General features: G+C 39.4%; 1 protein-coding gene across 2 annotated transcripts in view; it reads right to left on the reverse strand.

Moving 5' to 3' along the window:
* Positions 1-12,567: 12,567 nt before the first annotated feature.
* Positions 12,568-24,913, reverse strand: part of Slco1c1 (solute carrier organic anion transporter family member 1C1) — a 42,273-nt gene continuing 29,927 nt past the window's right edge. Inside the window, exons 11-15 of one of the 2 annotated variants that reach the window (XM_075982394.1) lie at positions 22,776-22,941; positions 19,567-19,751; positions 18,425-18,489; positions 15,456-15,573; positions 12,568-13,584 (exon numbers count right to left, since the gene is read on the reverse strand). In XM_075982394.1, coding sequence (XP_075838509.1) covers positions 13,362-13,584; positions 15,456-15,573; positions 18,425-18,489; positions 19,567-19,751; positions 22,776-22,941 — 757 coding nt within the window. In that variant the 3' untranslated portion in view covers positions 12,568-13,361. The remainder of the gene's footprint in view (positions 13,585-15,455; positions 15,574-18,424; positions 18,490-19,566; positions 19,752-22,775; positions 22,942-24,913) is intronic. The other variant, XM_075982395.1, reaches the window with a different exon arrangement.

Raw genomic sequence — 24,913 nt, forward strand, 5'->3', positions numbered from 1 at the left:
AAAGAGAATGAAGGAAGCCGAGGAAAAATGCCAGGAATGGATTACCACGAGTAGCTGGCTGCCCTCACTGAGTGCTTCTACTTCTGAATCTGAGTGCAAAGTCAGTCTGTAAGAGTAATAAATAAATGGTAAAACATTGAAAATTATTTTTATAAAAGGCATAGGCAACTGTCTTCGTTTGGTTTTTATTGCTGTGAAGAGACACCATGACCATGGCAACTTATAAGAAAACATTTACTTGAAGTAGCTCGCTTACAGTTTCAGAGGTTTGGTTCATTATTTTCATGACAGGGAGCATGTCAGCGTGCAGGCAAGCAGATGTGGTACTAAAGACAGCAGGAAGTGAACTGACCATCTCACTGAAGGAAGCTTGAGAAAAAGAGACCTCAAAGCCCACTACCACAGTGACACACTTCCTCCAACAAGACAACACCTGCTAATAGTATCTCTCCCTTTAGGGGCTATTTTCTTTCAAACCACAATAGTAATTTAGTTTGGATGAAGGCCACTGGGCAAGAACTCACCAACTGTGCAGGCACCAAGATGTATTCTGGTACATACTAACAACACACATATAGGCATAAATACACCAATGGATCAGCATGCACCACTGAAGAAGGCAGACTTAGACACAGACACTCACAGGAAGAACTGCAAAGATGAAGGCAAAGTCAAAGACTCCAGCCTCCGACCATAAAACAGATCACATCATTTAATTTTAGGTTTCCTGGACATCTGGCTCAGTCATTTTGCTGAACTCACGGCCTTTTCTGTTAGCTCTCTGCCTGGTACTTGTAAATAGGATGTAAGCTCTTAGCTAATGCTCTTGTGCCATGTTCCTTGACATAATGGTCACGGACTCTAACCCTTTGAAACTGTAAGTCACACATTAAATGTTTTGCTAGTTGCCTTTGTTATGGTGTTTTTCCATGGCAATAGAAAAGTAACTAAGACACCATGCCTTTTAGATAAGTAGTACTTTATAGGGATGCTGTCTTAGCTCATAATCCACAGTAAAGGTACAGAGAACAATACTCTACAAAATGGTCTATAGTTTGTTAGGCGTCATGTGTCATCTAGACTCCTTGACCTTGTAAGCTATAGGACCCATGACCAACTCTCTCAGCAATGTAGGTTTTCAGACTCCGAGGTTTCCAGGTTCTCATCTTCTTTTGGCTTTCCGGCCTACTGGTAGTTGTCAAGGTGGTGTGGTTTCTTAGCCTCTGTCAGCTCTTTAGGCTTCCAGGCTCTGTAGGCTCTCACATCCTCCTTAAGTATCAGGAGCCTTCTGATATGGGATGTCCCCACAGGGGCCTGGGGACCCTCTCCTCAATCCAATACATACATGGAATGGGGAGGGCTTATTTATGATCCTCAGTCACATAAGCCTTATGATACACAATTAATAACAACTCAGAGAGAAGATCTGAAAAGCAAAACAGCCAGTAACTCTTACCTCAACCTTAGTCAAAAATGGTGATCCTTCCTCCAGGAATCTCAGAATGAGACTGTGTGTTGAGAGCTGTTTCTTCTCATTTTATAATCCTCCCTAGGCCTGGGATTTAAGGCGTGCATTACCCGGTTACTGTGGCAACTAGAATGGCTACTGGGATTACAGGTGTGTGTTACCATTACCTGGCCTGTAAGGCTGACCAGTGAGGCAGTTTAACGCTCAGATCTTCAGGCAGGCTTTATTTATTAAAGCACAATTCAAATGCCACTACAGCCTTAACTCATTCCAATGGTTGCTTTATCCAGCCTGGTATTTTTCTAAATGACATTAGTGGACTTCTGTACTGCCACTGACGTTTATGTGACTTGAGGCCCTCTGTGGAGTTGGCCCCCATAATCTCATGGAGAGTGGAACTATTAGGAAGCGTGGCTTTATTGGAGTGGGTGTGGTCTTGTTGGAGGAAATATGTCTCTGTGGGGGCGAGCTTGGACATTTACCTCCCAGTGTCTCAGGATACCTCCAAATGTCTCAGTCGATTTCCTACAAGATGTCAGACTCTCAGCTGCTACTGCAATACTAGATCTACATGCTTGCTGACATGCTTTCCATCATGATGATAATGGGCTGAAACTCTGAAACTGTCAACAAACCAGGCATTTACCTTTTAGGGGGCTATGTTGTAAATTATGACATATACAATTATTATACTGGTCTGAAAGCCTTCTGTAACTCAGTTGTTAGAAAATTACCACATAATGTCTCCCACTCCCAATTTGCCAGTGTCTGCCCATACCAGATGTATCATTCCTTTACTCTGTTGTTGGTGACCTATCTGGGTCATGAACATTTGTTCATGCCTTACCAGGAAATGTCATACAACGTGGAAACTGAATTCCATGTCTGCGGTTACATGTAATTGCATAACCCCTGTGGGCCTCAGCAACCTGGTGAGTAATATGTACAGTAATTATGCACATGCCTAACCACAAGAATCAACAAACATGATGACAGAACAGAGGCTACATTTAGTGTTTCCTACATAGTGATTGTCAATATTTGGAACCCTGATACCCTAAAATCAGAAAGATAGCGTACACTAGGTGGCACTCTAAGACCAAAAAAGTCATTTTCTTTCATTGCTGTCTATGTTCATGTAGATTAGCATGAGATGGAAATTCACTATCTAGTGGGTATCAGACAAACCAGGAGAGTTGAAAACTAGAGAATTTTATTGCAGATTCGGGGCACTGGGAAAAAAATGAAAACACTCTATGCTTTCTCTGCAGAAAGCACCAGTGACTGAAGCTGGGAAAAGATACGTGAAAATAGTGCAAGTTAGGAAGGTCCTCAGAATGAGGGTGAATTTACAGTTCTCAGAGTCCTCGGGTAGTTTGGCAACTCCTAGGGACTCCAGAATGTTCTAATTAGAGCAACAAGTCAAGGAGCAGTGTCCTGAGTGGAGTTCTTGCACACAGTGCCAAGTTCAGACCAAACCTTTTGCCAGATCGCAGGAAACCCAGTTCCAGACTTAGAACACCAGCAGTTACATCTGAAAATGCAGAAGAAAACGCATACAGCAGTAAATACTTCATACTGGCAGACGCACAGCAAGCTCCTGCTTTCAAACAGCCAGGATTCTGACACTCTTCTATTTAAACGTGTTTCTGAACCAAGGCAATCATGCACGAGTCAGGCTCCTGGGTCCCTGTCTGTCCTAGAGTTAGAGGGCTACGCTCTTTCCATCATGCTTAGGAGACAAGGTGCTTGTCAGTGGCATTAGCCTTAGGCCAGAAATAAATCCATGTGTGGATTTTCAAAGATGTATTTACTCCAAGTCCGAACTGGCCTGGAATACTGAATTACTGAAGCTGGAGATGTCTCTGGATCAGAGACAGAATGCTGGAAAATGCCACTCACTAAAGGATCAAATGTGCAGGCACCCAGGTTACCTCAGCAATTAATTTTAATGAAACCCAAACGAACTCTTTTTGTGAAGAGCCAGTCCTGCAAAACTTTGGGGTTAGCTGACTAGCCGCCATCTGTGAGTTTTATTCAGGGAAGGCAGGTGGTTCAGTAATGAAAATATCTCCCAGGTCCTGGAGCTTTCCTCACTGGACAGCTTTTCCCAGCCTGGGTGTTTCATTCAGTCAGCTGCTTGTTCCCACCGTATTCCTGGATTTCTAAACTGGAAATATGTAGTGGCATTTCATTTGTATTTTTAATAAATAAAGCTTGCCTGAAGATCAGAGAGTAAAACAGTCCTACTGGTCAGCCTTATAGTCTAGGCAGTGGTGACACACACCTTTAATCCAAGTAGCCACGCTAGTTGCCATAGAAACCAGGTAGTGCATGCCTTTAATCCCAGAGGTGCACACCTTTACTGAAAACCCCAGAGAGGATTATGAAATGGGAGGAGACAACTCTTAGACACAGTCTCATTCTGAGACTCCTGGAGGCAGGATCACCATTATGGACTGAGGTCAAGATAAGAGCCAGTGGCTGGCTGCTTTGTTTTTCGGATCTTTAGATTGAACCCCAGTTTCTCTCTCTGAGTTTTTTATTAATTGTGCTTCAGGAATAGACATCCCTTGGCACATTGTGGGGCTTTCAGAGAATAAACTGTTAAAAAGGAAGACATGAAAGAGTGAACATTGCTACTAAGAAGAGATCAGACTAGTGGGACACAGAAGGACGCCCCTGTTTTAGGTCAATGTTGTTAAGGAAAGGGCCCAAAAAGGCAGTCAGTGATCAAGTTACCTAAAGACGTCCCACAGAAGATGCCTGTATGTGACAGGACAAGGGAAAGAGCTTCCCTGGAGGACAGTAGGTAGCTTTGGTCAGTGTGATATGAAATTTAAGGTCACATGAAACATAGTAATAGCAAATCTTCCATGTTGTGCTTATATATGTGCCTTAGTTACAAAGTCACCTAGGTCCCCCAAAACCAGTATTGATCCATATTCAGTGGAGATTAAACTTCAAATGCCTTGAACTCCAACTCTAGTTGTGGCAGTTCTTGAGCATATCAGGAGCAGGGTACCAGAGGACCTGGTCAGTAATGACAGCACACTATGCCTGTCCCACCTTCTCAATCCACTTTTACTGGGCTCTACCTCTTCTGGGGTTCACCACTTCTTAATATTATCAAAGAAAGGCCCATGCTTTCAGTATGCCTACTTTGGGGAGGTCTTCCCAATCACCTCCAAATTGTAAAGTGTATAACACTGTTGGTATTGCTGAACAAAAAGCTCAGCTATAATTTGATATTTGAGAAATACCCAACATTAACACCATTGCTACAGACTACAGAACAGAAGGTGTGCAAGTGACTTTAGTCTTAATCTTCAGAGGCAGTCAATAGATGTCACTCGAAGTAAGTAACAAGGGCATGCTATTTAAGAATGGCAAGTAAATTTCTCCAGCATGATCTTCACCTCCCTTGCTCATATATTCCCTCTTCCCTCTCTTCAGTTGGGTTTCTAAACCTCAGTCTGCTGCTTGGTTGTGGATCTCTACATCTGTGTCAGTCAGTTACTGGATGAAGGCTCCATAATGATAGTTGTTGTGGAATTCATCAATCTAATTGCAGGAAAAGACCAGTTCGGGCACCCTCTCCACTTTTGCTAGGAGTCTTAGCTGGGGTCAGCCTTGTGGATTCTTGGGAATTTCCCTAGCACCAGGTTTCTCCCAGCCCCATAGTGACTCTTTCTATCAAGATCTCTCTTTTCTTACTCTCCCACTCCATCTCTCTCCCCCCTCAACCATTCAATTCCTTCATGTTCTCTCTCCTCTCCCCTCCCCTTTGCTGTCCCCCTCACCCCCTGTTTACCCAGGAGATCTCATCTAATTCCCCTTCCCAGGGCAATCTATGTGTCCCTCTTAGTGTCTTCCTTATTACCTAGCTCTTCTGGAGCTTTGGATTGTAGTCTGGTTATCTTTTGCTTTATGTCTGATCTCTCCAAGAGCTTTATCATGGAGGGGTGTTGGATTTTGTCAAAGGCTTTTTCAGCATCTAAAGAGATAATTGTGTGTGTTTTTTTTTCTTTCAGTTTGCTTATATGGTGGATTACATTGACAGATTTTCATATGTTTAACCAATCCTGCATGTCTGGGATGAGGCCTACTTGGTCATGATGAATGATTCTTTTTCATGTACGTGGATTTGTTTGCCAGTATTTTATTGAGTATTTGTGCATGAATGTTCATGAGGGAGATTGGTCTATAATTCTCTTTCTTTGTTATATCTTTGCGTGGTTTGAGTATCAAAATAATTATAGCCTCATAAAAGGAGTTTGGCCATGTTTCTTCTGTTTCTATTATGTGGATCAATTTGAGGAGTATTGGAATTAGTTCTTCTTTGAAATTCTGGTAAAATTCTGCACTGAAGCCATCTGGTCCTGGGCTTCTTTTGTTTGGGAGACTTTTTATGACTTCTTTTATTTCCTTAAGTGTTATAGGTCTATTTAAATTGCTTATCTGGTCTTGATTTAAATTTGGTATGTGGAACCTATCAAGAAAAGTTTCCATTTCTTTCAAATTTTCCAATTTTGTCAAGTACAGGTTTTTGATGATTATCTGGATTTCCTCAGTGTCTGTTGTGATGACACACACACACCCCTTTTAGTTTCTGATTTTGTTAATTTGCTTTCTGCCTTCTGGTTAGTTTGGATAAGGGTTTGGCTATCTTGTTGATTTTCTCAAAGAACTAAATCTTTCTTTCATTGGTTCTTCGTAATGTTTTGTTTGCTTGGTTGGTTTTTGGTTTTTTGACACAGAGTTTCACTGTAGCTTTGGAGCCTGTCCTGGAACTATCTCTTGTAGACCAAGTTGGCCTCAAACTCACAAAGATTCACCTGCCTCTGCTTCCTGAGTGCTGAGATTAAAGATGTGTGACACCACTGTCCAGCTTTCTCTTTGTTTCTATTTTATTCATTTCAGCCCTCAATTTGATTGTTTCTTGTCATCTACTCCTCCTGGGTGAGTTTGCTTCTTTTTGTTTTAGAGCTTTCAGGTGTTCTGTTAATTTACTAGTGTGGGGATTTCTCCAACTTCTTTATGTAGGTACTTAGTGCTATGAACTTTCCTCTTAACACTGATTTCATAGAGTCCTGTAAGTTTGAATATGCTGTACCTTCATTTTCACTGAATTCTAGGAGGTCTTTAGTTTCTTTCTTTATTTCTTCCAAGCTCATGGAAAATCATGAACTCTAGACCAACAGCTGTGGAGTCTCCCTGGGACCAGACTAGGCCCTCCATAAGTGGGAGACAGTGGTGAAGCTTGGACTATCTGAGGGGTCTTAAGCAGTATAACCAGGATCTATCCCTGGTACATGAGCTATCTTGTTGGAGCCCATTTCCCTTAGGCAGTGTTGGAGATCCAACCCAGGTCTTCATGCATGCTAGGTAGGCACACTACCAAATGAGTTACATCCCCAGGCTCTCAGGTTCTTGTGAAAATATTAGCAACAACACAGAACAGAAACTACTATTTTTACCCTTCAGGGTAAGAATGTCTAAAGCACTCAGCACATGGACAGGTGCTTAGAGTCGCGACACACTGTAAACATGACAGTAATTCTCAAGGGTAAGTCAGTATTAGCTCATTCCCTAGTCCCCTTTATGCATGAGTTTAAGAAGGAAACCTCAACTGTTAATAATAGACACAGAAGTTCTCCCCATGACCTTGATCATTTTCTTAACCTGCTTTTAAGGCCTCTTGATATCATGAGCAGACTGGCTCTAGTTTGCCTGCCTCTACCTTGGAGAAACTGTTTCATCTGTTGTAAGTCACTGTGTCTGTAAAATTAAAGTCTTGGTGCCCAACCTGCACAATTAGAGAGAACCAGGCACTCATTAGAGGCACTGGGACCTGTAAAAGGAACAGCAGGCTGCATCCCTACCGCCCGGCTCCCAGCCACCTGGCTAGCTTATGCCCCAAAATAATTACATGGAAACTGTATTCATTTAAACACTGGCTGGCCCGTTAGTTTCTGCCTCTTATTGGCTAATTCTCACATCTTGCTTTAACCCATATTTAGTAATCTATGTAGCACCATGAGGTGGTGGCTTACCAAGAAAGATCCTAACCTACGTCCGTCTTGGGTCAGAGAATCATGGCGACTGCCTCACTGCCTTCTACCCAGCATCCTGTTCTGTCTACTCTGCTCACCTAATTTCTGCCCTATTAAAAAGCCAAGGCAGTCTCTTTATTAATCAATGAAAACAACAGATAGACAGAAGACCCATCTACATCATTACAGGGACCCTCTAGTGCCCATGGCTGTAGAATAAAAGAATAATGTGGTTCACTGAACATAACCACATGTGACACCCCATATATCACCTAAGGCCTTGAAGTTTTGGATTGGGGACCGGGGGATGTTTTGTGATATCTGAAATGGAATTTTGTTGCTGGTTGTCTTTACTCTTTTCTCTTTACTCTTTTGGGGGACCCACTCCTCAGCTCCCAAATAAAGTACATGGAGGCTTATTCTTTCTTATGAATGCCTGACCTTAGATTGACTTGTTTCTAGCCAGTTTTTCTTAACTTAAATTGTCCCATCTACCTTTTGTCTCTGGGCTTTTATCTTTCTTTATTCTGTATAACTTTCTTTACTTCTTACTCCACGACTTGCTGGGTAGCTGGGTCCCTGGTCCATGATGTCCTCTCTCCTCCTTCTTCTGACTCTATGACCTTCTCTTCCCAGATTTCTACTCCTATTTATTCTCTCTGCATGACAGACCACCTATTCTTTCTCTTGCCTAGTTATTTGCAATTCAGCTATTAGACCAATGAAGTGTTTTAAACAGGCAAAGTAACACAACTTCACAGAGTTAAATGAAACATAAAAGAGTTCAACGTATCTTGGCATCATTAAACACATATTCAACTGCATAAATGATTGTAATGCATCTTTCCTCTTTTTGCCTAAATAAAAATGAAAGGTTTTAACTTGAACATCATAAAACTACATACAACAAAACAGTTATCAAGTAATAATTACATTTACAATATTCAGTCCATTCGTATTTAGCAAATCCAGAGAAAATACTCCACTGTCGTATCTTAGTGATTACAAAGTTTTATAACTAATTTACTTTCTATCATAACTAAGGAAAACTATGACTTTAACTATTTAGTTTTTAATTTCCTCAAAGACCCCAAAAGGATGTAATATTATCTAGCAACAGAGACATTTGACTGCCTGAGCAGTCACCCAAAGTTCCTCTGCAATATCGGGGCACCAATTTTCAATCTACAGGTCTAGATCTCTTCTATGAAGCAGAAATTTTGAAGTACTTCCCTACCTTGTTTTGGCAAATTTTAATAGTCAAGAGCAGTTTCTTGCCCAAATGACCACTAGCCTTGCCACATTGAAAGCAAACTTCATAGGAGTTTCTTCAGTCCCCATTATCCTTTTTTGGAGTAAATTAGTGCTGCCAGGAGCAGATGTGACTCATTGTCATGAAAAATCTTAGGTTATTAAACATCTTAAATGCTATATTCTATAGGTCTTTGAAGTGTTTTAAGATCATCTGTCTAAAATATATATATTCACCTTGAAACCATACCTAATATGGCTACAAGTTTGATTATTATAGATTAACTACTAACCTCATTTCTTAATTATATTACATTTTTAAATAAGCTGCATAATCACAATACACAAACAAGAGCAGAGACATATATATATATATATATATACACACTGAAACAAAGAGAGCTTTTTAAAATTGTATCAATACACCAAAATCTACCACAATGCAAAATGTCTAAGATAAATAGTTATTTTTTGTCCTATATTCTTATATTCCGCTAAATGATAATAAGCATACACAATCTACCAAGTAACCAAAGGCCATTCATCCCATCTCTTGGGAATATGAGTGTCATGTTCTCCAGATTGCTTCCTGTTGTCTGTGGGCATAGGCATCTTCAAAGGTCACTGATAAAATTGAGATAATGGTTAAGTCCTGGGAAGACCAACTGTAAGTTTTGTTAAAATATATCATCTGTCAAGATTCAGGAGGTCTTCTCCAATCAAATCTGGTTCATATCAATCTTTAAGGAATCCAGAACCTCTCAAGTGGGAACGAAAGCAAAACCTCATCTCCAAATCAATGCATCTTTTAAGTTCTATTTTACAAATACATTTTTGACTTTCACTTTAAAGTTAAAGCCTTCCTAAAATATTCAGGCTGGTTTATTTCCACAGCCTCTCTTTCAATTCCAAGTCTCTTATTAGCTGTCCTTTGCTTATCAGCAATCAAAAGTTCAAAATCAACACAATAACACACAGCATTCAAACTCCCTGTGTATATCCCATCTTACATGACCTTTGTCTTTTATATTACTTTTACTCTCTCTTTAGAGACTTTATATTTTTAAACGTTTATTTCTTTCTATGACTGTCTGTACCCACTTTTTTCTTAAGCCTACACTATTGTTAAACATACTGGAACCTACCTAGAGTATTTCAGTCTGGACCTCATTTACTGCATATCTCTAGTCTTTGTTGACTGTGTGAGCAAACTTTAAATGGCTAAGCTACAACATGGTCATTTGTATATCTCTATAATTTGGCTCTGATTGCTTCTAGGCTTAAGAGAGTTAAGCCTAAAGCTTATGGCCTGGTTGGAAGTACTTTTGACCAGGAATTGCACTCAACCCCCCAACTCTGGAATCACAGGGCTCTGATCTGTGGCAGGCATTTTTACTTAGGTTTTTGCTTCTATTAAGTATGGAAAGGTAGTTTAAGTACCCTGCTGTGTGACAGAATTTCTTAAAGAATCTGTTTTCATATTTTTAATTAATTTTAAGCTTTTTCAAGCCCTATGGATATATGGGTCGATGTTGGAATGCCAAAATATTGTTGGGCTTGTTTTTTATTCTTTTACTTTGGTGGGGGGGGGGGCGGACTAACACACAGCTCCCAAATAATCACATAGAGATTTATTCTTTCTTATGAATGCTCAGCTTTAGCTTGGCTTGTTTCTAGCTGGCTTTTTTTAATTTAGATTGTTCCACCTTTTGCCTCTGGACTTTTACCTCTCTCTAGTTTTCTTTACTTCATACTCTAAGACTTACTGTGTAGCTGGGTGACTGGCCCCTGATGTCTTCTCTCCTCCTTTTTCTTGCTTCCTGATCTTCTCTTCTCAAAATCTCTTCTTATTTTTTCTGCTTGCCAGCCCCCGCTAGTTTCTTTCCTGCCTAACTATTGGCAATTTAGCTCTTTATTAGGCCAATCGGGTGTGTTTTAGACAGGCAAAGTAACACAGCTTCACAGAAGTAAACAGATGCAACAGAAGAATACATCTTTGCATCATTAAGCAAATATTCCACAGCATGAATGATTGTAGCACATCTTCAACTAATATTTCACAACAGGGTTTGGTTTTAAAAAATGTACATTTCATAGCACATAATATCTTCTTACCTCTGTTACATATGAATTGACTTAAAGAAAATATCTGTATTTTTTCTTATAAATTCATCCCTCACTCAATGATACCTTTCTATGCCATAAAGCTAAGTTTCAGAGATGAAATTTTGTTACTTGTTGATTTGAAGATTATGCATAAAAATCTTACTTCTTTTTAGTTAGTATTTGGTCTTTTTATAAAAAAGACTATTTTAATAAAATAATTTATTTTTTGAAATTAAATATAACTACTTTATTTTCTCCTTTCTCCAAATCTTCCCATGTGGCCCCTTGTTTTCACTCACATTTATTGACTCCATTCCTTTAACTGTTTGTATATTTGGAAAACATAAATATAATATATATTCCAAATTTATACTAATGAAATTCACTGTGTGCTAATTATCTTATGATATTGGAATATACAGGCATAGATAAGGACGGAATCAAAGAAAACACATAAAATAAAGCAATTCTGAGACATTACAAATGACTGGGGCATCTGTCCTAGAACACAGTTTTGGGTTAGGCTTATATGGTGGGAAGTTGATTTCATGTAGACCTGAATTTTATTTTGACTGTGCTTCTCCATTGATGAACAATTTATGTAACCTCTCTCAGCTTTGCCATACCCTTTCCTAAATGGAGATTTTTAGTATCATTAGTGCTGTGTAGATGAATCAGGTTTTAGTATGAGTGATGTATCATGGTGATGGATTCCTTATGTGGCTTTGAAAATTCCTTTGGTATGTAAGTGTCCTGCCCTTTGCATCCAAGGCACTGTACTGTCTAACTCACACTGAGATTCCCCTGGTCTTTGGACTTTCCAGGACTTACTGAAGACTATTGACTTCTGGGTACAATGCCTCTATACGGGGTTCTCTGGTTTATCTCTGTTTTCCTTAGAGAGATCAGAACTATGTTTAAACTGGTGATAGAGGCAGAAAAATGGTGGTAATGGTTTGAAGATTAGAGTGCAGTCAGGGGAGTGTCAAAATGCCAGGGGAGAGGAAGGGTCTGAACTGAAGGTTTCCAGTGAAGCTACCAGAGAGTTACCTGGTGGAATCTTTCTGACTTGTCTGGTAAGTGGCCACTAGACATCTAAGACACCACACCCAGCCTTAATTCCACTTAATCCATTTACTTTCTAGGAATAACAACCACAGTCATTAATGGTTTCCAGAAACTTAACTTTCTTGTGGAGGAAAGGGTTTATTTTACCTTATAACTCCCATCACTGTGGGAGCTTAAAGTAGGAACTTGGAGGCAAGAACTGAAGTAGAGGCCATGGAGGGGTGCTGTTTACCCACTTGTTCCTCATGGCTTGCTGAGCCTGCTTTCCTATTTAATGCAGGACCACCGGTCCAGGAGGTCAATCAATCAGTAATCAGGAAAATGCTTGTCAGACTTGCCTATAGGCCAGTATTATGGGGGAATTTCCTCAATTGAGAGTCTCCCTTTCCAAATGACACTAGCTTGTATCAAGGTGACAAAAGACTAACCAGGACAAACAAATGGCATCTAGAGGCTACAACCTCAACAGGGGGAAAATGAGCCTTTGGAGAGTCTAAATCCCCGCTTTATATATAAAGTACAGATAAACTATATAGTACATGTATAGTATACATAAACATTATATACCTTAGATACGCTACACAGTAACACATAGTACCACAGATATATAAGCATTTTGTAGTATCTGTGATATTATATTTTTCCAACGTATTATTTTTATTGATTATTTGGGAATTCACATAATGCATTCTGATGATATCCCAGGTCCACACACCCCCAAACTTAACTTTTAAATATATTTATGACTACACCTTGTGTATAAAGTACCGATTTGACTGTCTACACGGAAATATGGACAGCATTTGTTTTCAAATATTTTAATTCATTGAATGCACAGACAATAAGGCACAGTGACATTAACAACAATATGACCATGGATGCTTCTAATGTCACAATGAACAGATGTAAACAATTAGTGGGGGAACTAATAACTTAAAATAGCCTTTCAAGGCCACTCTGTCATGAACCTTTTCTGTATCAACTGCTGCATTCCAAGAAGGATCTAGAACCAAGCGCTCTCCTTAGGAACGACTCAAAGTGTATTCTGGACAAGTGACTCAGTTTAGCAAGGACATGTCGTAATCTGACACAAGAGAAACCCACCCCCAGGAATACATCTTACATATCAATGGACACCATACAGATGAAGCACAAATGAAAAAAATAATTAAAAGGAATGTATAAATAAGTTAAAGGTTTTAAGGTCATTTTTTTCATCTCTATGTTTAGTGATATTTATTGAGGTCTACCATCTATAGCTTAGAGTAAAAAACAAAAGAAAAGCAGGCACACTTTTAAAAGGAGAAAGACGTTACATTGGGAAGCCCTTTTGTTTATAATTTTATTTGTTTGCAGAACATTCGTGTTTTGCATAAGATGACCTCCGTGTTTGTTTGTTTTCTGTGATTTTCCTAAAGTCGTGTCTCCTTGCCGGGCCAGTACTTGGGCTGTTGCCCATGATCCCTCGCAGCACGTGCTTCCATCCTGAAGCTTGAAGATGCCACTGCTTTGCCTCTTGTGGCTATGGAGCAGCTGTGTTTTGAAACGTACTTTTTCTTTAAAATAAAAAGCACAGCCATGCTTAGGAAAATGGACACCGTACCAAGGAGGGTGGTTAGTCCCAGGTATATGTGTCTAAAAGAGGAAAGAATCTCAGTTATAATTGTTGCAGCTACTCAGCTTGAAATAAAACATAATTGAAGCTTCTAACAGTGTGATGATGGCTTTCTCGAAGGACACAGGTTTCCTAGCATAGACCCGTGGCTGTGAACACTGGTGAACTACCAGCAGCTCACTGCCATATTTCTTAGCATTGTTCATTCCTAGCTACTGCAAATGACATAATAAATTCCACTTTCTGTATGAGGATTCCCTGAAGTTAGGTAGCCATCTTCCTGCTTGCTCGGGGATGTTCCAGTTAGGCTATTGCTGTCTTAAGTATAATTTTTAAAATGTCTCTTCCACTTTCCAAAGTTTCTAGGTTTGATTGAGTCTTGTGGTGACCCTGCATCAAATATTCCTCCCACACATTCCAAAGAAAAGCTGCAGCAAGCAATTGGAAGGAGGGGTCATAATTGATAGTGGAGCAGAACCGCCTGCAAATTAATGTAATGTTCAGTTTACTCTCTTCCCTGAGAAGCCTTTTAACACCAGAAGAACATAAACGGACAGGCTTCAAGCTCTGTCCTGGTCACTTGATAAATATTCTCACAGTCTCACAGTCCCTGCATCACACAACTGGCACATTACAGTGAATATTTAGCCACAGCAAATGAGAACATATGCCAAATCATAGCCCCTGAACCAGCCCTGGTCATGAACCAAAAACCCTTCACACATACCATCAAAGCCTATTAAACCCGTCTTATTCACATTCAACTTAGATGCTAGAGACTCAGCTTTACTTCTCTGAAACAAAGTGTTTGGCTTGTAAGCCTTTGAAGAAAAGGAAGTCCCTGCTCTTAAGCCATTGGAGTATTGCTTTCAGCAATAAGGGGAATAAAGGTCTGATGAACAGAACTGAACGATACCGTAGTGAGAAAACCACACTCTCCACCCCAGACACACTCACCCACACAGAGGAAGCCTTTTACTTTTATGCATTTCAAGTACTGGAATAATTGAACATCAGCTTGGCAATAAGAGCCGGACGGATTGAGAGCCAAATCCTGATCTTGCCCAGGGGATTAGCACTGACGTAAATGGTACAGTTTGGCTTAGTTTAAAAAAGAATAGAATTAAACCCAGAATGTGACCTACATTTAAATGCATCTGAGTATCAGGAAATGTCTTGCTATTAGTGTACACAAACTTTTAAAAATGTTACTGTATTCTAGAAATTTCCATCATTTGTCATATATGTTTGCTCATGTAAATACATGCACATGTGTGTGTGTGTTTGTGTGTTGTGTGTGCGCATTGTGTGTGTGTGGTGTGTGTGTGGTATGTGTGTATGTGTGTGTGGTGTATGTGGTGTGTGTGGTATGTGTGTATGTATGTGGTGTACATGTGTATGTGTGTGTGTGAGGGATGCTTACTCTGTAGCTTCAGGTTAGCCTAGGACATATTATACAGCCCACGTCGACCTCAAGTGAGCATTAGTTCTCTTCTGTTAGCCCCCTAAATTTTGGGATTGCAGGGGTGAGGCATTTTATCTAACTCATTTTCATCATATTAAAAAAATAATTACTTGGAAGGGGGATAAATTAGAACAAAGTATAATGATACATATGTGTGAGGGCATCATAATTATATAAATTCATGAATCCTATTACTTCATACGATAACTTAAAAATTAAGTACAAAATAATGATGACATTTAAATGAAATTCAGTATTAACACTGGGAAATACATATTTTTAAGTCAAATAGCAAATAACAGAATTGGTACATGAAACAGTTCCCAGTTTTTTTTGTTGATTTATCTTAGAAACATGGAAACCACCACATGTTGCATAGGATGTAATGCAGTAGCACCGGAACCTGGGACTGGATTGACATTGTACCTGAAAGCATGAGAATCGTATAATCTGCAGGAGCCTTGGCTTCCACATTTCTTAAATCCCCATTTGAGGCATGAAGTGTCAATCAAAACACCAAAATACACAGGAGCTGGAATTCCTGCTGTAAGAAACACAAATAATTGCATCTAAGTTTTGTCATGAATGGTAACCCAGAACTACTTACCTTGAGCCCAGGAATCACTGTTTGGGAGACAAAAAGCCATAGTTACTCACTGAGACCTCTTTGAGAGACCTCTTTATGGCTCAGTGCTTGGTCACAAGCTCCGGACTCATGCAAAAACTCTCGTTAGCTTAAGTCCAGGTGTACAACTCCTGGCACACCACACTCAATGTAAACACTTATCAATGTGAACTTCTCCCTAAACTGAATCACCAAGTGGCCAGGGCTGTGAGCGTGGACGTCATCTTTGAGCCATTCTCTCACATTTAATACATCCCAAATCCTGGCACATCTCATATACTCTCCTCTCTCTACTGCTCCAAGGTAAAGCCTAGCAAGGATATGTGTACAGTTCACTGGTAGAGAATTTGCCTAGCATACTTTAGAGCCCTAGGTTCAATTCCCAGAAACTCCACCCCAAATAAAAGCAACAGCTAAGGGTTCTTTTTGGCCAATTTCCTTATCACTCTATAACCTATTTACTATGCAAATAACCATACAGATAATTTCCCAAGGTATTTGTTCCAAGACCAAACACTATATTTTGGATCCTAGATTTATTGAATGTCTTTCTTGTTTGGTTTTTGTTTGTTTGTTTTGAAATGGGGTTTCTCCGTAACAGCCCTAGCTCTCCTGGAACTAGGTCTTATAGACCAGGCTGTTCTAAAACTTATAGAGATACAGTTCCTTCTGCCTCCTGAGTGCTGGGATTAAAGGCGTGACTATTGAATATCTTTCAATGCTCAAAATGCTCTGTCCTCTTGCCTAATACCCTGAATAGCTTTCTTTGTCTTAAATAAATTTAAATTTATTTTTCCTTTCTTTTTTTTCTTTCTTTTTTTTGTGACAGGGTTTCTCTGTGTACCTTTGGAACCTGTCATAGAACTCATTCTGTAGACCAGGCTGGCCTCCAAATCACAGAGATCTGCCTGCCTCTGTCTCTCAAGTGCTGGGATTAAAGATTTACACCACCACCCTACCTCTCTGCCTCCCTACCTCCCTCTTTTTAATGCTCACATACCCGTTGTATCTCAGTTCAAATAATTCCCTTCAGAAAGGGTCATTCCAATGGCCTAAAATGTATTAATTCTGCTCACTAGCACACAGCTCAGTCCCTTTCACCAACCGTTAATGTTCTCAGAACAGCTTGTTTGTTTAACTGTGTTTTATGCTAAATCCAAACTATGCAGGCACAGGCAGTTCCTTTCTTATTCATGCTACAATGCTCATCATTTCTCAGTAACTGATTAGTGAGGGCACAATCCTATGAAGAAAAGGTAAACTCTCACAATCAAGTTTTAACACACGCATAATGACAGGATTAAAAGGCGTTTACAGCTTCATTTCTTTTTATGTATTGCAAAAAGATGGCCATCCGTTTTACACCATTGCTTCTGTTGTTTATGAGTCTCCAACATTTTCACAGCTAACAAAGGAAGGGTTTATTTTGGGCACATAGTTCAAGGTATTTGAATAAATCATGGTAGGGAAAGCATGCCAAAATGCTTGGCCCATGCAGCAGGGGCATGCTTGGTAAATGGCTAGAGCAGGAAGCATGGAAAACTACAGTTAGAAGTTGCCAAGTTACAGACCTCAAGCCTCACCCCACCCCGATCAGAGATTTCCTCCTCCAGCTAGGTCTCACCTCCTAAAGATACCTCAACCTTCCAAATGGTGACACCAGCTTGGAATCTGGTGGACACTCAAACAAATGAAACCTGTGGGGCATATTATTTCATATTCAAACCACAGCATACAGTTACACAAAATAGTGTACTCTTACTACAGTCATCCTAAAGCATTTATGATACCATCAAGAAAAACAGGCCTTTGATAATAAACAGAAATTATTTTTGAAATACAGCCTGTTTAAAATCTATTGAAGTTTTATGAATAGTTGTAATATAATTGATTTAAATTAGAATCATTTATAGTCATATCAGCTTCAGGCAAAACATATGCCAAAAGTGGAATAATGACATCATCTCACAGGTCACTTTTTATCGACAAATCTCTCATGAGGGATGAGGGTTAGGGCCCTCATATTTACAAAGAGAACATTATTCAGTGATAGTATACACTAAAGTCAGGTCTTTACAACAGAAAGGGCAAAATGACACACAATGTCACGTACATAGTTCTCACCTGAAATATTTTATTGACTGTTTACAAAAAACAATCAGGTAAATTTCCTGGTAATCTTTTTGCTATTCTATGAAGCCTACCATCCTGAATGCCCCCCAAATCCTGAGCATTGTTTAGGTCCCAACCCTGAGTTTTGTCTATCAGTGAATGGAAACCTTCCTTATGAAAGAAGGCCGAGGTATTTTGCATCCTCCATCAATAGAATCTATCCTTACGCTTATTACCAATCCCTTCTCCTTAGGCCCTTACCCTGAGTGCTGTTTATCAGCCAACAGAACTCATTCTTATTAAAAGGTCACAGGTGCTTAGCTCATTTGCAAGGGAGTTTCAATGTAGTCATCATTAAAGCTTTTGTTGTGATAACTGTGGCAGTTTCCCCACCCCCGAGTTTTACTGTGCTTAAATGTGTAAGTAAAATAAACCACAAGGTCAGACTCTGGAAGTTTTGACCCAGAGGCTGCTAAAATGATGCTGATCTGAGCTTCATTCTTCACCTTTCACAGATTATTTCCCTGCCATCCATGACACTTCTGGGGCCCCTGACAATAAACCAGCACACACACACACACACACACACACACACACACACACTCACACAATGTTTTAGAAAGAGAAGAAAAAAAATGATCCATTTTATTATACTTACCAAGAACTCTCACTGCTAAGGTGTAGATTCCCAGAGCAAAAGATTTAAGATGTGGTTGAATGCACCTAAAATAGGAGAAGCACCAGTTAGAAAATACGGCCTGAGAGACTTCTCAGTGGCCGAAGCACTTGCCATACAACCATGAAACCATACGTTCAGACACTCAGATCCCACATAAATACTGAGTGGACCTGTTCTTTTTGCCTCAAAAGTAGAGACAGGGAATCATCAGAGCTAGCAACACTGACAAGTTCTGCCTGGGAGATGCTGCTTCAGTGAATAAGGCAGAAGAGCACTGGAAGAGCATTTGATGAGATTGCCGACATCAATCTGGGGCTTGCTCATGAGTGAACACCCACGCAGGTGTGTCCTATACACATGCATACATGTACATGTGTACACACACACAGCTTTTCATACAATCTTTAATCTGGTCATGGTTATCCAATCATTATTCATTATTCTTTAATTACATTAATTTCATTTAAAGAGTGACATAAAATTTAAAATTCCCCCATTTTTAAATATATGATTTATACCAGAAATCAATGCTTAATTTCTATTTAAATCATTCTTTAAAACATATATTCTAATTAAAACATGCAAAGGAGTGCATATTTTAGGGTCCTAAATTGTTTTATGTCATTCACATAATATTCATAGATAAGAAACCTCAAATGATAAAAAAAAACATAATACTTATCATGGCAAATTCCAGTCTTAGCAAGAATATGTAAAATATAATAGCCTATAGATCAAAATGATCAATTTAAAACACTGTGTTATTAAACATACCTTTAATTGTTTATTACATACATTTCATGAAAGCATATTTAATGAAAGGTACATTTTACCTGTGTTATTAATACTGCCTCCAACATCAGAAGCCCCACATGGTGTTTTCCACAAACCTTCAATGATGTAGGTTTTAACATTGATCTAGATCAAGGGTTTGCAAACATGCTGAACTAAGGAAACTCTACTCAGCTACATTTTTATATAAAATCCTAAAGTGGGTTCATCTGAGAGTGGAATCGGGGACTGGTGAAATTGTTTCAACAAGCTATCAAGAATCCTGACCATGGAGAAGAATATATACTACATTTGATAGTGAAGTTGTAGCAAGGAAACTCAGTACTCACCTCAGGAGTAATATATACCCAGGTATGCCACCTAGAGATAAGGTATATGACGTGATGACAGAAATCACGAGGAAATACAGAAACATTTGGGGACATTCGTTATCTTTCTGACACCTGCCCATCATGCCTGACCAGTTTCCTGACTTAGGGGCTGCAAGTCCCACACACGTGCAGTTAGAAAATATCTGCAACACAGTAGAGAAAAGTCCAATTATTGAGGTATATTTAATAAAATCAGAAGTTACCAATTTATTTTAAAAGACTTTCAGTAAAATATATATGTCTTACATGATCAATGGGGGCAATTTTTTTTGCTATATTAACATATATTAAGGTGAACTCTAATAGAGTATTTCATTGTTTAAATCATGGCCTACAGTCTAAACATGAGTGTCACTACTATTTCATGCTTTGAATATTATCATGGTCAACTTTGTGCTCAACTTCTTTCTCTCTCATTAATCTACTTTCCACATAGTAACCAAGTGAATGTTCAAATTTTCTCACTGACTTCAATCCTGAAATTAGTATTCATTAAACATTTGTAAGGATCCCAAATCATTGTAGTGAATTATACATTCTCTATCACGTAGCTCCCAGATCTCACCCTGATCTCTTTGGTCAACAATCTGCCTGATTGCCCTCTATTTTGGTTACACAATGGCTCCAACAGAGCAATTTTACAGGCATGTTTTATCCTAGAAGCCCCCCGCCATATACACAAAGCTTAAAGACAGAAAATTTACTCATGTCTCATAGTACTGCTTCTCCCTGTCCAGGAAACTTTCCTCTTGCTTGTTTTGCTTCCCTTTGACCCTAAAGATTTCATGAGAGAACTCCCTGACCTCCCCATTTAAATCACAGCCCATCTGTCTGCCCTTGTATCCTAACTCAGTCCCTGTCACTAGTAAATGGCACTTAATTTTAAATGGCATCTCTATTAGAATACTACCTCTATAAAAGGAGGACACCCTACCTTGTCACTACTACACATCCAGAGCCTAAAACTGACCTCATTTTCAGTACTTAAGAAAAAAAGTCATTGAATAAATGGACAGAATTAGAAGATATGGAAGAATTTACATTGTCTTTTAGGGAAAATAATCTTTATGCATAAAAGTCAATTAAATCTTGGATATAAAGAAGTAATTTTTATAACTCATGGGTTATTTAGGTGCAGTTTATTTATGAAATGAGAATCTCATAGCATTTATTATCTATTTGTAATTAAAAGAGTCTTAGTCCTTGACAGAAGCTCTAGTTATCTGGAAAAAAAAAAGACTATAACTGAGAAATTGCCTTCATAAGATTGGGCTGTAAGCAAGTCTGTAGAGCATTTTTTGTATTTAGTGATTGATGTGGGAGGTCCCAGTCCACTGTGCTGGGTGCCACCCCTATTCAGGGGTTTCTGTATGGTATGAGAAAGAAGGATGAGCAAGCCACAGGGAGCAGGCCAGTAAGTGGCCATCATCTAGAGCCTCTGTTTCAGTTCCTGCTTCTAGGTTCCTGCCCTGGCTTCCTCAGGTGATGGACCACGATGCGGAAGCATAAGTGAAATAAACTCTTTCTTCTCCAAGTCAGGGTATTTTACCATAGCCGTGGAAATACTGAGACAACAAGTTGTCATTTTTATTGCTGAAGACTGAATTTGCAAATAATGAATGAAATAAAGTTGGAAAAATTCATATATATCTGTAGGTATATGCATGCATACATATGTAGTCATATATATGTATGTATGTATGTATGTATGGCTCTGGTTAAATGTTTTTCGTTATATTCCTGATTTTGTTTTATTGTTATTTGTTCCTGTGCCTCACTATCATCTGGTATGCCCTCAGATGTGTTGGGCAAAGCATTCATAACTAGCCAACAAGTATATTTAAATATATATGTGTTGTTCAGTTTTTACGAAAGGCAGTGTTAGACCTGAAATGCCAAGGTGTGATTAAAGGGTGTGTCCTTCACAACTACTTTCCACTATGCACTGAATGCTCATCCCAGTTTATTGGAATATTAAGTTCCTGTGCTATGAAACATGGAGGTAAGGGCTTTGAAAGGTTGTAAAGATAACGTTTTCAGAAATTAGTGTCCATATTAGAAAAATATCATTTTAATATTTAAACAGGAAGCATTCTCCTCTAGTACCAGGGATTGGGTGTCCAGTTGATGGATTTGTGAAAAAGATCATGATGTTTTTTTTGGGATGGTCAAGGGCAGGAGAGGGGGCTAGGTAGAAAAAGTGGTCCCTGTGGAGTGCCTTGGAAAGATGTAGCCTGTCCTCTGCTCTGCTTTCCCTTCAGTTCCTGTGAGGCTAATGGCCTGTATCACACAGCTGCTGCAGGGTAAACCGCAGTAGCACAGGTCCAGAAGCAGCAAGCCTAGGGTCCACACCGAGAAGCTAAACCGGAACAGCGCTTTCCTCTCTTTAAAAGCTTTCTCTTAGTTAACTATAGGAGTGAAAAGGCTGACTACTACAGACACCTTGTCCTTCTTTCTGCCCTCCGCCCTGAGGACGTCAGCAACCCCATGGCCAGCCCTCACCTTGCAATGGACCCACTGGCACCTTCAGTTCGACTTCCTGTCTACAGCTGTGAGGAACAAACGCTTGCAGTTCAAGCCGTTCCTCTCAAGTACATGAGTGATTTCACCTGGACAGGCTGAGCGAGATTCCTGTCTAGAGTTCTGACTCCATTCCACTCTCCAGAAGCTCTGCAGTGCCGACCATCTATCTACTCCTGAGCAAGTAGAGCTGCTTCAGAACCATTAACTTCCCTGGAATCAGTTCTGGGCTCCTGAATCCATGTCTTTTGAGATACAGACCTCGTAACCTCCCATATTTGTGCTGTTCCAAAAACCTCCTGTATCTACTGGCCTTAGTTCAGGAGACAAATGTTCTAAAGTAGACCTCACAAGTTAAATTATAAGATTGTTGGGACTTATTCTTGGCTAATGCTTTTCACAATAAAATAATAGGTGTAGACTAAACAATTATGAAAGTTGTTATACCTGTTTTATGACTAATTCTTTCCTTAACTATTTCAGCTTTAGATCCAAAAGAGTGTTTTAAATTCCCAATATTTCCATATAAATACAAGGGTTGGATCAGAACCATGGCTTTTGCCTGGGTCACCCAAGACCCCAATGAAGCAACACAGGTCTATATGATAGCCAGCGAACAGGCAGATACATTAGGAGAGATGTCTTACAATGTTCTTTCCACTCTGACTGGAGGATTGACAACCAGCAAGACAAGCTGACACATATGTGATCCCATTGTCCCCACACATGGGCTCCCATTTTGACTCTGAACATTTACATCTTGAGTTGCAATCTGAAAAGAGAGCTCGTTCATGATAAGAAACAGGTTTGGTTCTGAAAAGAAACGTAACAGTATAAAACATTACCTCTTAGCAGGCAAGATCCTGATTTTAAAATGTCAATGCTCTTGAGTCATATAAATGCTGTGATATTGACAACTGTTTGTCTTTTGAATATACAATTGTTGTGTTAAAAGTTTCAGCATCTAAGTGTTAAATATAAGCCAACTGTTAACTGACTTTCCCTTAAGCCCCATCTTAAGAGGTTTACCAGTTCCAGCCACATTCACTTCTTAGCTTAAAGGTCTTATTAAAGTCTCCTGCTTCCAGGGTTCTGTAATAAATTTCTGAACAGAGGTGGTTCCCTTCATGATTTCAAGATAGAAAAGTAAAATTCAAGGCCCATCTATGACATTATACACGCTATCTTTTCAACGGTGTGGACATCAGTATGATGGGTGTTGGTTATAGCAATGAGTGAAAGCAGCTAACAGGGAACACCCTTCTTGCTTGCACTGGAACCACATATCTAGTTGCATATGTCTTTCCAGTGATGCATCATGAATCCTTTGTCCCTCCATTCTCCCCATGCACAGAGGTCTTCTGCATCCTTTGTTGTCTTTGCTGACATTATTCCACATTATTCAATGAATTGCCAACTCATTCAGCCACAAAAATGTATTGCAGCACTCTGAAGTGCTAGCTTTGGGAGGATGAAAACTGTCTATAAATATTAATGAATAGTACTTATCTTCCAACTGTTGACTTTCTTGAACTGTTTTTATCTTTTTCTAGTCTGTTCACAGGGTACTTACCCATGGGTGTGTCACTTTGGCTTCATGCTATGTGTTATTCTTATAGACCTTTCATAATTCAGTTTCTTTCCTCATTTTATTTCCTTTTGGGTTGATCTATCACCTTAATAAATTTTTATGCAGATATTTTAGATACTTAAATGAATAATTAATATTTTGAAATGTATAAAATGTGGAGGCCAGACCAGGTTATTTATTTATTCTTATGATGCTGATGTCAAATATAATTCTTAGCACATAGTTGAGCATGACACATAGTTTCTGGGAACTAAATCATCAAAGAAAAAAATGTCTTTTCAACTGAGTCTTGGTCTTGCTGTATAGCCTGGGTGGGGCTTGAACTCTCAGACCACCTGCTTCGATCTCCCTAATGTTAGTATTGAAATCATGTTAGCATTGAAATCACATTCATCAAAAGGTGGTGTTTAGAGAAAGAACCAGTGCTTTGGGCCCTTGCTTCTAATGTGTATTTCCTATATAATTACAGCAGTAATTTCTTAATTGAGGTAACTGTCCCTCTAATTGGGCTGCTTTGGATTGTGGCATCTCAAATGTCACCCCAAACAGAACAAAAGGGCATTTTCCCATTTTCCTAGGTCTCAGGTAAGTCCTCTGTGAACATGTAATCTTCTCTTCCATGAAGTGTTAACTTCTGGCTAAGATGAATGGTTCCATCTGAAGCTGTAATGACAATAATATCTTTAAAAGCTCAGCATCAGTATTAGTTCACTAAAGGTCCTGTGAGGTCAAGGTTGCAGATGATTGGACCTCCAGCGAACCCTGGTGTGAAGGAGGCCACCCACTCACATGCATATCAGGAAGGTCATTTTAGGCAGGGCTCTTGTTCAAACTCACACCATTCGTTAGTGACAAAGCTGGGCATGGACCCTCCCAGGTCTGTTGCATCTAAATTCCTGTCCTCATGCCAGCATTGTTCTCCTTATTACAGGAAAGATACACCCTCAGTTGCCATATCTCAAGCTTGTCAGTAGAGGACCTCTTGGGTGTCTGGAACCAAAATAACCATTTCAAACAGAGCAACACAGGACAATCCCAGCGGAAGCATTTTGCATTGAAGTTAATTATTTTACATTACTGGGGATACGTTTACTTTGCCATCTAGGACAGACTTTAATTGCAAACACATCTTATAAAAGATGTGTTTGACAGTAGGGTTGTGGCTTAAAATTTTAATTACAAGAAGAGTTTCAA

Source organism: Microtus pennsylvanicus, chromosome 8, assembly GCF_037038515.1.
Source record: "Microtus pennsylvanicus isolate mMicPen1 chromosome 8, mMicPen1.hap1, whole genome shotgun sequence".
Taxonomy (NCBI): domain Eukaryota; kingdom Metazoa; phylum Chordata; class Mammalia; order Rodentia; family Cricetidae; genus Microtus; species Microtus pennsylvanicus.